The following is an 11,397-nucleotide window of genomic DNA, read 5'->3' as shown; positions in this document are numbered from 1 at the left end:
ATCATAGGTCAGGTCAGTTTGGGATACTGGCAGGTTATGTTAAGGAGTAATGCTGGTGTTCCTCCCATCTTAACCTGAAGGGAAGAGGTTGTGTAGATCAGATATTCTTTCTTAGGTCTTTAGTGGAAAAGGTTCTAGAGAAAGGAAAGAAGTTGTATGCAGCCTTCATGGACTTGGAGAAAGCATAATATTATGACAGGGTGGATAAACAAGGAATGTGGAAAATATTAAGAATATTTGGAGTAAATGGGAAGTTGCTGAATGCCATGAAGAGTATATACCATACTGTATGTACGAGGGTGCTAAGGCTGCAGTGCATGTCCCTGTGACCCATCTCCCCCTTGTCCCTCTGGATGGATTTGTCAGTGATTATCTCCCCTACGTGTCAAGTGGGGTTGGTGGAGGATTAGTGCCCCTCCCTGTAAAACAATTAACTCTAAGCCGTTGGCCACCCCGTTTGGGATACATGGCATCTGGCAATGATCTCCCAGGGCCATTCCTGAAGTCAGCTGATGCAGTCTTGGGATGGCAGGTATTTCTTATCATGAACTCCTTTTCATATGGGAACTCCTTTAAAATTTACACAGATGGGTCCCACTTCCCCCCCCCTCCCCATCATCCTGTGCCTCAGTGCCCTACTCTGAGGACCTTTCCTTATTTGCCCTTCTCCTCTCAGATTGTTCAGTGACTCATATCAGGCTAGTCCATTCCATTTTGGAGCACTTCTTTTTCCTTGCGTCTCCCCCTGGTGCTTCTGCTTTCAGTGGATCACCTTCACTTGTAGGCATCAGCAGTTGCAGACGCACCAGCGAGGCAGGCTCTGAGCTGAGCTCCAGCTTGTTGGTATCTGTGGCACATGATCCAGCTACATTCCCTAACCTTGCACACAGTGCCTGCATGTTGAACTGCAATGCAAATGGTTGAGCCACATGGGTCTCACCTAAACCATTTGGGTATGATAGAGCACCCTTGCTGCCAGTGGTGTCCCCAGGCTGAAGAGACCATTTAGAACATTTTATGTTGTGGTCCCCAAGGTATAAGGTGACCAGATTTATTGGAGGTAAAAGCGGGATGCGCGCGCCTGTGCGTGTCTATATATATAATAGATAGATAGATTAGATAGATAGATAGGTAGATAGACAGATATATAGATATATAGATAGACATATATAGACAGATAGATATTGACTAATGTGACTGCGACCGCTGCTGCTCTGCACCTCAAACTGAGGCTGCTAATCTAACACTAACGTCTCTTGCGAACTCCGAACATACCCTGCGGTTCAGTGAATGGGTCAACCGAAGTTACCAGCCAGTGAACATTACAGATTTTATATTAATAATTCGGTATTTCATTTGGTTAGCATTATGTATAATTTTTCTAATTCATCCTAATTTCATAGAAGAAGGTCGTTATATCAAATGCAATATAAAGTTTCTAAAAGCGGGACAGTTAAGATAGTTTGCTAAAAAAGCGGGACATTATAGTCACAATTAAAAAAGCGGGACGGACGTCCAAAAAGCGGGACTCTGGTCACCTTACCAAGGTACCACTCCTGCACACTTTTGAGACTGCCTGGCGCCTCTGCATGTTTTCATCCCGTCTCTTCATGTTCTGGTGCCAATATTGCTTCCCATGACTAGTTGTAGTTTCACACTGTTGTTGCATATTACATTTAAAGTTGTTTATTCATAATTAACAATCTGCAACGTAGTATGAATGATAAACAAACAAACGCCATTTCACTGTACAGTGTGGCTTGGGATAGGATGCGCAATCAGACATCTGCTTTTAATAAAAGCCTAGAGTAAAGGGAAGGCTATAGAGAAATATGAATTGTATATATGTTTAAGTCTTGGAGGAATATTTGCCATGTTGGTATACTTTAATGTAATCAATACTACTTTATTGAGATGTATAATGCACATGGTATAGTTATGATGCCTTTATTCATGTATAAATCCCAGTTGTCTGTGGAGGTTTAGCACCTCTGATTTTGCTGACCCCAGCACCTCACCCAGACGGACGCTCACTGGCGGGCTAGGGCAGAGCGCATTTATTATTCAGACGAGAGAAACGTATAATTCTGAGCTCTCTCTGTGTCGCAGTTGTATCTTTCTGTGGCCAGTAAAGAGAGATTTAATCTGCCCAGTTTCAGTTCACCTGCACACGCTACCTTCTAAGTTCCTTCAACAGGATTCTACACCGATTTCCACCATCTCCAGTGTGTGAGAAGACGTTTTGGTGGAGTGTGTCAGCCGGAAGTGACTTCGACCAGGAGCAACGTTACCTTGCTATTCAACTGTGAGGTCACGACTCAGCTGATATAAATTGATCAGCTGTGGGGTTCCAAGCTGATACATTAGTGACTAGTTGGGGAATCCTTACAGCCGAAACATATTTTTGGTGGTTGCAGTGGCGGGATTCCTGCCTGCTGTTACATTCACACCCTCGTGTTGGGGGGGGGGGGATGAGAACCCTCAGTTGTGACAGCATGTCATGTAGTACATGTTTGACTTCATATGTAAATCTAGGCATGTCTCCCACATTTATCAAGAGGTGGGAGCGCGGTAGCTAGGTGGTAGGGTTTCGGGCTTGTAATGGTAAGGTTGCGAGTTCGCGCCCCGCCCGGTGGCTGCCGTGCTGGGAGGGGTAGCGCTCTCCTGTAACCCTAGCAGGGCTATAAGATCTGATGAGGTCTAGCTCGGGGATTAGTCCCTTATTTAACATGAGGTCTTAATGAATTAGTTTGCATTAGAGGAGCATTGAACCATTGTTTTGGTAGTGTCTCTTCAGAACCGTAAGAATAGGAAGTACAGTGCGTATTATGCCAAGTTGGTTGGCATTATTGTAGTAGGTGGTGGCGACCATCATCCACTCACTTGATGTAGTGCTGCCTACTTCCTTACCCTTTATCATTCTTTTCCTGTGCCTGCCCTCCTTTCTTCCTATTTCTCACATCTTTTCTGTCACTACTTATTGCTTTTCTTTCCATTACAGATGGCTTTACATTGAGTGACAAGCCAAATGGTTTCCTGTAAGCCAAGAAACCATTTACAACGCTGGGTGGTAACCATATATCCAAACCATACGTGCTCCCTACGTGTCAACGAGTGGGTTGGTGGAGGGTTGGTGCCCCTCCCTGTAAAACAACTAACTCAGAGTCAAATGGCCACCCCATACGGGATTATGGCGTCTGGCAATAGATAGATAGATAGTTGGCATTATTCAGGCCATTCGTGGAGGAAGAAGAAGAAAAGGTCAAAATCAATAGAGACGAGGAAGAACATTACACTGTTGATATCATTAGGCATTAGGTGGTGGAATTTCACTGTTCATGTGATTTTAGTTACCGTATTTTTCTTCCAGTGAGAGTTTATAGAAAAAAAAAATGATTCTCGACAAGCTGCAAACTCTTCAGGCTAAGAGGATGGTTCTTGCAAGCTCCTCTCCACACCGAAAAGAAATATTGGAGAAATTGGTAAGTCACATTGATGTTAACTCCACGGTTTGATAACATAATTTTTTATATTACAGTATTTTAGCAGTTGGCAGATGAATTTACTCGACCTTAGAGAGACCCCTTGGACCTGTGGCTTCTACTGCAGTTATATTTCCTCATTTGATCCTAACACTCCATTTATAAATTTTGACATACAGTATTGTATTGTATCATTTATAAATTCTCCAGCATGCTTGCATACATTGGCCTTGGTCACCTAATGGTGGCTTTCCAAGCTGCTGAATCTCTGCCAGCCTTCCTGTTCAGTCCCTTATCCCTGAGGTCACATTCTGTGACCTCGTCCCAGTTCTTTTGGTCTGCCTTTCGCAACCCTTCCCCTGTTGTTCATGCTTCTCACCCTCCTCACCTAGTTGTCATCGTCCATCCTCTCAGCATGCTCAAACCGTCTTAGTTTAACCATCCTCATTACAACACCAATACATTCCAGTCCCATCCCTCCTCTCAACTCCTCAGACATTAACCTAACCCCCCCCCCCAAGCCCCACATTCAAGGATGCATTACACATCTATCTAATCATTGTCATTTCTCTGCGTTTGAGCCTATGAGTATCCACTCCTTTACTGCCCGGGTATTGCTACCACACAGCAGTACACTCCTAACACATGCTGCATACAAGGATCCTTTGGCACAGAGGGAGAGCCCTCTTCAGGAGAGGCAACAGCTCCCTGAACCTCCTCCAGCCACTCCTTACCCTAGCCAGCCCCACCTCTAGCACATAACATGTCCCCCAAATAACAAAACTCCTCCACACATTGAAGAAACTCTTCAGCAAGATCAATCCTTTCATGCCTGACAATCTCTGTATGCTGTTCCCAACACAATGGCAAGTTTTAATCTTTCTGCAGCTTATTTTTAATGATTGGAAAAAAAAAAACTGGCGTGGTTCTACATTCTCATCACAGTACAGTACTGTACTTCTTTATGGCTAATGTCATAGTCATATTCTGTGTTAATTTGTTGCTACAAAATGGCATAGCAGATTTAATCCAAATTAAAGTGAAAGTAGTATAAGCTACTGGTAATACCTATTTCATCCACAGAATCTGAATCTAACAGTGATCCCCTCTGAGTTTGAAGAAAATCTTGACGTCAAGAGCTTCAGTCACCCCAGCGAGTATGTCATTGCCACAGCTCGAGGAAAAGCCGAAGCGGTGTGTATGTACAGTTTATGTCTGAGATACAAAGCATACAGTATGACAGTTTTCCTTTTACCATTAAAATTGTACTACTTAAATTGCAAGAATTTTAATAACAAATGAAAACATTATCATCTCTTTTTCCAGTTTAAGCATATAATGAGGTTGGGTCCAGGAAACAAGGAAAGGGAAAGCACAACAGGGGGAGAACTAATCAGTAGTATGCCCTTTGAAAGAGGCCTCACACTCATTCACTACCATTCAAGCCCCCAGAATCACATTTCCATCTCACAGACCTAACCTTTTGCACATATTTTTCTGATACAGTATTTCTCTGTATGCCTGTGGATCATCTTATTAGGCAGTCAGACTGTCCACCGTCAAGGTAAAAAAGAGATGCTAAACCCAAGTATGTACTCCATCTTACATAATCCAACTAACTGGATTCCTTGTTATTTTTCTTGCCTCACCAACCTCCATGGCTTCCTTTTCTCATGCACTCATTTACTATATCTGTCTGCCTTCTTGGCCTACCATGCTTCATCCCACTTTCACACTGATTCACATATACCCTTTTCACCATCCCATTTGCATCCATTCTTTGCACACGACCATACCATAACAAAAATAATAAAGCTAACTCCCATTGTTTCCCCAGGTGGCAGCAAAATTGAGTGCATCATCGGCCACCCTCATGCCACACCTCATTATCGCAGCAGATACGTGTGTCACATTGGATGGTCACATCTTTGGAAAACCTAAGGACAAGCACGATGCATACCTCACACTCTCAAGGTTGACATGAAATGGCGTAGGCCTATATCTTCTTTCTCCACATATTTCCACTCCTTCCTGTAACTCCAGCTAAGTGCTTCTCCAATTAATCCTTCTGTCTCATTCTTACCCTGCGTCTCCTCATTCTGTCAGCTCAGTTTATAAGACATCATACCATGCCTTGTTAGATGTGCCTTATAACTGTTTACAAGGAAGTCTGCCATTTACATAATATATGATACTACAGCTTATATAGAATTAGTACGGTAATTAAGTAGAATAGTATTGTATTGCGGGTGCAGACTAAAGCTGCAAGCCATAATTAATAGAGTTCAAGTCCAAGCTGAGACTCTGACATTATTACTTATCTAACCATATAACCATACGTGCTCCCTACCTGTTGACAAGTGGGTTGGTGGAGGGTTATTGCCCCTCCCCACAAAACAAATAACTCAAAGTCAAGTGGCCACCCCTTTCAGGATTATGGCATCTGGCAATATGTAGATAGATAGATTATTTTGCATTCTGTATTCCTTTTGTCTGAATGGCTTCCAGCAGCTGTTGAGAAGTAATTAGCTGGTTTTGACACTTGGTTGAGCCTCCACTCCATAGACGACATTTGTACTATGGCCAGCTCCAGTATTGTATGGGGGTGTCTTAATAGGAAATTTGGCATTATTTTATTTTATTTTGTTTATATGTAAAGCACGGGCATGTGGAGAGGATAGGTGACAACAGGGTGCAGAGGGTGAGAGGTGTGATTGCCGAGGATAGAGTTGCAAGAGGCAGGCTGAACTTGGGGTGAGGTCATCAAGTGTGACCTAAGGGGTAAGAGACTGAATAGAGAGACTACTAGAGACAGAGCAACATGGAAAGCTGCCATTAGGTGAACATGGCTGGTGCATGCAAGCATTTTGGAGCCTTTATAAACTAATTAATGCAAACCTGCTGTACACATCCCAATCTGTTTTCAGGCTAAGCGGTCAGAGTAACGAGGTACTGACAGGCGTGTATCTGAAGCTGTGGGTGGGTGACGGCAGCTGGAAGGACACAACGTTCTGTGAGAACACCAGCGTTCGGTTTGCTCAGTTGTCACATGAACTCATCACAGCATATATTGATTCAGGAGAGCCCATGTAGGTTAATTTCTGTCTGTATGTCTATCTGTTTATCTTTCTGTCTACCTGTCTATCAGTCTGTCATTATGTCTACTTATTAATCTGTCTTTACCTATCTGTCTGTGTGTGTATAAAGCCCTCAACTTTCTCCAGAACTCTTCACTGTGTATATTGATTCTGGAGAGGCAGTATAAGTTCTGTCTGTCTGGCTCTGTCTGTGAAGTTTGCCCACTGCCTTTATTTTTATTCATCATCATCCTCAAGACCTCTTTTCCCACTTAAAGATGGAGGGTCCAGAGAACAAGAAATCTGATACAGGGAGAAAGTAATATTGCTTATAGTAATAATAATAATAATAGCAGTAACAGTAATAATAATGATCATAACACCAGTAATAATAATTAATACTACAATTATGTAATAATAGTAATGATAAAATACTACTACTGTTTCTACTACTATTACTGCTATTAACCCTATCAGGTTTGTGGGCCGGGCACATTATGTCTGTGCTAGAGTCAGCCACTCTCACGCTGATCCACATCTTCGCGGCACGATATTTTTCTTTGATCCCTCTGTGTAAATTCACTTTTTATGATAGAACGATGATTTTGGTGCCATTTTAAAGCTGAATAGTTGTACTTTATCATAATATGTTAAAAAGGAACAATGAAAACAGAAAGTCAAGATGATGAGTTGAAGTTAGGCGAAAATCAAAAATTTATACCTTGCCATAGAAAAATATTCGGAAAAAAAAAACTAATAAAGATATGTAAATCTGGTTTAAACCATGCAAAAGTACAATGAATTACCTTTATAATGATACATAGATTATGGTAGTTTTTGCATTTTATTGCATGTTAAAGCGAAAGGAAAGAGATGCACAATTTTATATTGTCTCGGCCACATATTTCCTTCGCAATCTTTTTCTTTGATCGGTCAGTGTAAATGAACTTTTTATGATAGGATGCTGGTTGTGGTGTTATTTTGAAGCTGAATAGTTGTACTTTATCGTAGCGTGTTCAAAAAAGGAAACCAACAAAAATAGAAAGTCAAAATGACGATGTGAATTAGGCAAAAATCAAAAAAACATTTCCTTGCCGTAGAAAAATATATGGACAAAAAAGCATATAAAGATGTATAAATTTGGTTTACCATGCAATACTACAATAAATAACCTTTACAATTATATATTGAATATGATTTTTTCTGAATTTTATTAGGCAGTAAAGCAAGAGGAAAATATGCACAATTTTTTGTGAATTTTGGCTGCACATTCGCTTCGTGATCTTTTTTTTTGATCGGTCAGAGTAAATACACTTTTTATCACAGGATGCTTGTTGTGGTGTTATTTTAAAGCTGATTAGATATACTTTATTGCAGTGTGTTCAAAAAAGGAAAACAAAGAATATAGAAAGGCAAAGTGATGAGTTGAAGTTCTGTAGAAAACAGAAATTTTATACTTTGCTGTAGAAAAATATTCGCCAAGAATAAAGTGATAAAGAAACAAAATCACGAGTCAGACCAGCTGTGAATTACCCGCCACGCATAGAGCAACCATTGCGTGATGTCACGCTTGAGTCTCTTTGTTACTACGCGTAAACGCAATTTATGGTGAATATTTTAGAAAAGTATTTCAAAATGACAATTAAAAGCATCATTGGAATCTCTGAGGTTGGATTTGAAATGATGCTCAAAATCGTCATCGGAATCTCTGAGGTTGGATTTGAAATGATGCTCAAAATCGTCATCGGAATCTTAGAGGGTTAATGATTATAATACTGTTGATGGTCGTTTTCTCTTCCACACAGGAACAAAGCTGGCTCATATGGAATTCAGGGTCTTGGTGGATCGTTGATTGAAGGTATCAGTGGGGATTACTACAACGTGATGGGATTTCCACTGCACCGATTCTGCCAGCATCTCGACACCCTTATGCCACAGCTCGCACAGTGATGAAGTTGACTGATTTTCTTTGTTTCCAATCCCTTCCTCGAATTGAGATGTAAATATAGGAATAAAGAATTATGATGATGGTGATAGTTAAGTCTACAGTTACTATTATAATTTTCTTGCTCCTACCTCACCCCATCTTCAAGGCGATATACAGTATTATTATTAGTTTTTCATTCCTACTTCATCCCATCTTGAACTGAAGATGATGTTGATGGTGGTGTTGGTGATAGTAGTACAGTAAATTAGGTCTTCAGAATAGTACTATAATTTCTTTGTTCGTTGTTCCTACCTAACACCAAATTGAAATCTAAATACTGTAAAGGAATAATAATATAATGATGATGGTACATGAATAAAATTTTTTACTTTTTCATTCCATGCATCTGACTCCTACCTCACCCACCTACCAAGATTTTTTTTTTTTTTTTTTTTTTTTTTTTTTTTTTTTTTTTTTATGGCAGTTGATGGATGCTTCCTTGTGGTGGCACTGATATAACTGAGCAACTCCTCTGCCTGGTCATCCAAACATCCCTCTTTCCCTCACTTCCTTCACTACCCCTAAAAGGAAGAGGGTGGACTGCCAGAAAAGGGCAGTTTCAGTCTACACCAGATTCATGTTTCAGATGAACCTGGGGCTACAACTACCACTACTACTATCACTACTGTACTTTCATGACAAGAATACTTACTACAAAATGTGCATTAGATGTGTTATGCTTTTTGGCGACCCGTGAGGGAAGGTGACATACACACTGGAGTGTATGGGAGTAAGAATGTTCAGATGGATGAGGAGGGCAATACTGAGTGATGGGAATGTAAATAATATGTGACCAGAGAGATCTGACAAATGTTAGAGAAGTGATGTAAACCAAGTAGACCAGTTCAGGACGGTCACAAATATGAATGTGGAGGGAAGTATGGCCAGAAGCAAACTGAGGAAGATGGCTGAGGTCATCTTTGGTGTTTCCCTCTTCCCCTCCCCCACTGCACTCACATCACTGTCAGTCCCATTCTCCATTCTCTCCACATGGTTTAGTACATCCATTAAAACATATTTTAACTAGGGAGGCCGCCAGAGATCGTGCAACATGGAGAGCCACCAATTGTGTGATAGGGATGATGTTGACAATGATGAAAGTAATTGCTTAGCTGTGTGTATATATAAAATCAGCTATGAGGCCCTCTACATCTTGAAATGAACGCATCTTGAATTTGGCTCTGTTATCTTGTTTTTGTTTTTGTTTTTTCTTGGAGGGAACAACTTGCTGGCTCCTGGTCTTGTGTCCCTTCTTCCTTGTACAGTATTAAACCAAAAAAATGCAAGTCAACCCTCAACCTTATCTCAGCTGCTTAGCTCACCTACCAGGTGTAGTGTGTTTCTACCTAGCACTTCTTTGTGACTAGCGTGCTTGATACAGAGGCCTTCACCCTCTCACAAATCTACCTTCAGTCTTATCTCAACTTCCATTAACTTATCTACCAGCTATAACATGTTTCTTTCTGCCTAGCACTTCTTCATGACTAGCATCATATTCTGTAGCACATTTCTTGTAGACGTCCTTTCTATAACACTTCTTCGTGACTAGCATCATATTATGGCAAAGATCCCTAACTCCCTTCAGCTCAGCTGACAGCCAAGTGTAGTCAGATTGGAGGGTTGATTTGACTAGTAACCAAGGAGACTCATTCTTACTAAGGCTCATTGAATTTCACACAACCACCTATCACACCATCGTGGCACCTTTTATTTGCTAGTTTATTCTTAGTGTTTTTACTTTAGTGGTCATTTATTTTAGATGCAGATTTTCGTTAGCACTTCTTTGTGACGAGCATCGTATTGTAGTGTCACAGAGATGGTAATTTTATGCCTCCTTCCCATAGTACTTCTTCATGACTAGCCTAACCTGTTTCTGCGTTCAGGATGTGTGTCGTCGTCATTGTTCTGCCCACCCTCCCTCTCCCAGGCGGTTGTGTCCATCGTCCCAGCCCATGCCAGCAAACGAGTGCTTACTGGTGAGTATTGTGACTTTCAGGTCTGCTGTTCAGGGAAGAAAGAGGATGGTTGCCTTTGCCCTCAGTGTCTTGGTAGGGATAGAAAGGACTGGACGATAAATAGCTTGTTATTTTTATTATTTGGTAGTTGTAGTTGTTGTTGTAGTGGTAGTAATAATAGCAGTTGTAATAGTTGTAGTAGTAGTAGTATTAGCTGCTGTTGTTATGGTCATAGCCATAGTAATAGTAGTTGTAGTAGTATTGGTATTCTTTCTTATTCTTATTTTTTCCCTTAACAGGAAAGGTTTGCAAAAGAAACACTGGTTGCATCAGTTGCATGAACAGTTTGCCAGCATCAAAAGCCAGTGCAGTGCAAGGTATGTAGAGAGAGAGAGAGAGAGAGAATGGAGAGAGACAGAGAGAGAAAGAGTTTATGATGATAGGGTGAAGTCAATTACGTGTTATTAAAAGTCATTTCATCTCTGATTGCAGTAATAAAGAGGGTAATGACATAAACCCTAGTCACAAAGAAGTGCAGGGGGTCACATGTTGAGTATGGTTTAGCACTTCATTGTGACTAGCATCATATCAGTTTAAGGGCAAGTGTACGCAGATTGTAGGACTGATCTGACTAGTAACCAAGGAGATTCATGCCTACCTCATAGTATTAATTAGCCATCATAGGGTTGAATTTTTAGGGACCATAATAATTTTGTAACCCTTTATGCTTAGTTATTTATTCTGTACATTAACTATCATTACTGGGGTCATTAAGAAGTATTAGTGTAATTATTATACATGGAGTACATAATGGGTTCTACCTTACTGCTCTCTCTCTCTCTCTTTCTCCAATCCACGTCAGACAGGAAAAATTCAAACAACTGGAGTAATGATTG

The 11,397-nt window shown here is 40.8% G+C and overlaps 1 protein-coding gene across 1 annotated transcript; it reads left to right on the top strand.

The window, feature by feature from the left end:
• The first annotated feature begins 3,392 nt into the window (after positions 1 to 3,392).
• Positions 3,393 to 10,455, top strand: LOC145407447 (dTTP/UTP pyrophosphatase). The gene is made up of 6 exons (XM_080278377.1): positions 3,393 to 3,482; positions 4,566 to 4,676; positions 5,320 to 5,456; positions 6,410 to 6,571; positions 8,365 to 8,513; positions 10,430 to 10,455. The coding sequence occupies exons 1-5, from the start codon at positions 3,393 to 3,395 to the stop codon at positions 8,507 to 8,509; spliced, it is 645 nt and encodes a 214-aa protein (XP_080134503.1). The 3' UTR covers positions 8,510 to 8,513; positions 10,430 to 10,455.
• The last annotated feature ends 942 nt before the right edge of the window (positions 10,456 to 11,397 follow it).

This window comes from Coenobita brevimanus, chromosome 73, assembly GCF_032717465.1.
Source record: "Coenobita brevimanus isolate Jiangsu-jjx chromosome 73, ASM3271746v2, whole genome shotgun sequence".
Lineage (NCBI taxonomy): Eukaryota > Metazoa > Arthropoda > Malacostraca > Decapoda > Coenobitidae > Coenobita > Coenobita brevimanus.
The sequence above is the reverse complement of the archived record's forward strand: the minus strand, read 5'-3'. Positions and strand labels throughout refer to the sequence as shown.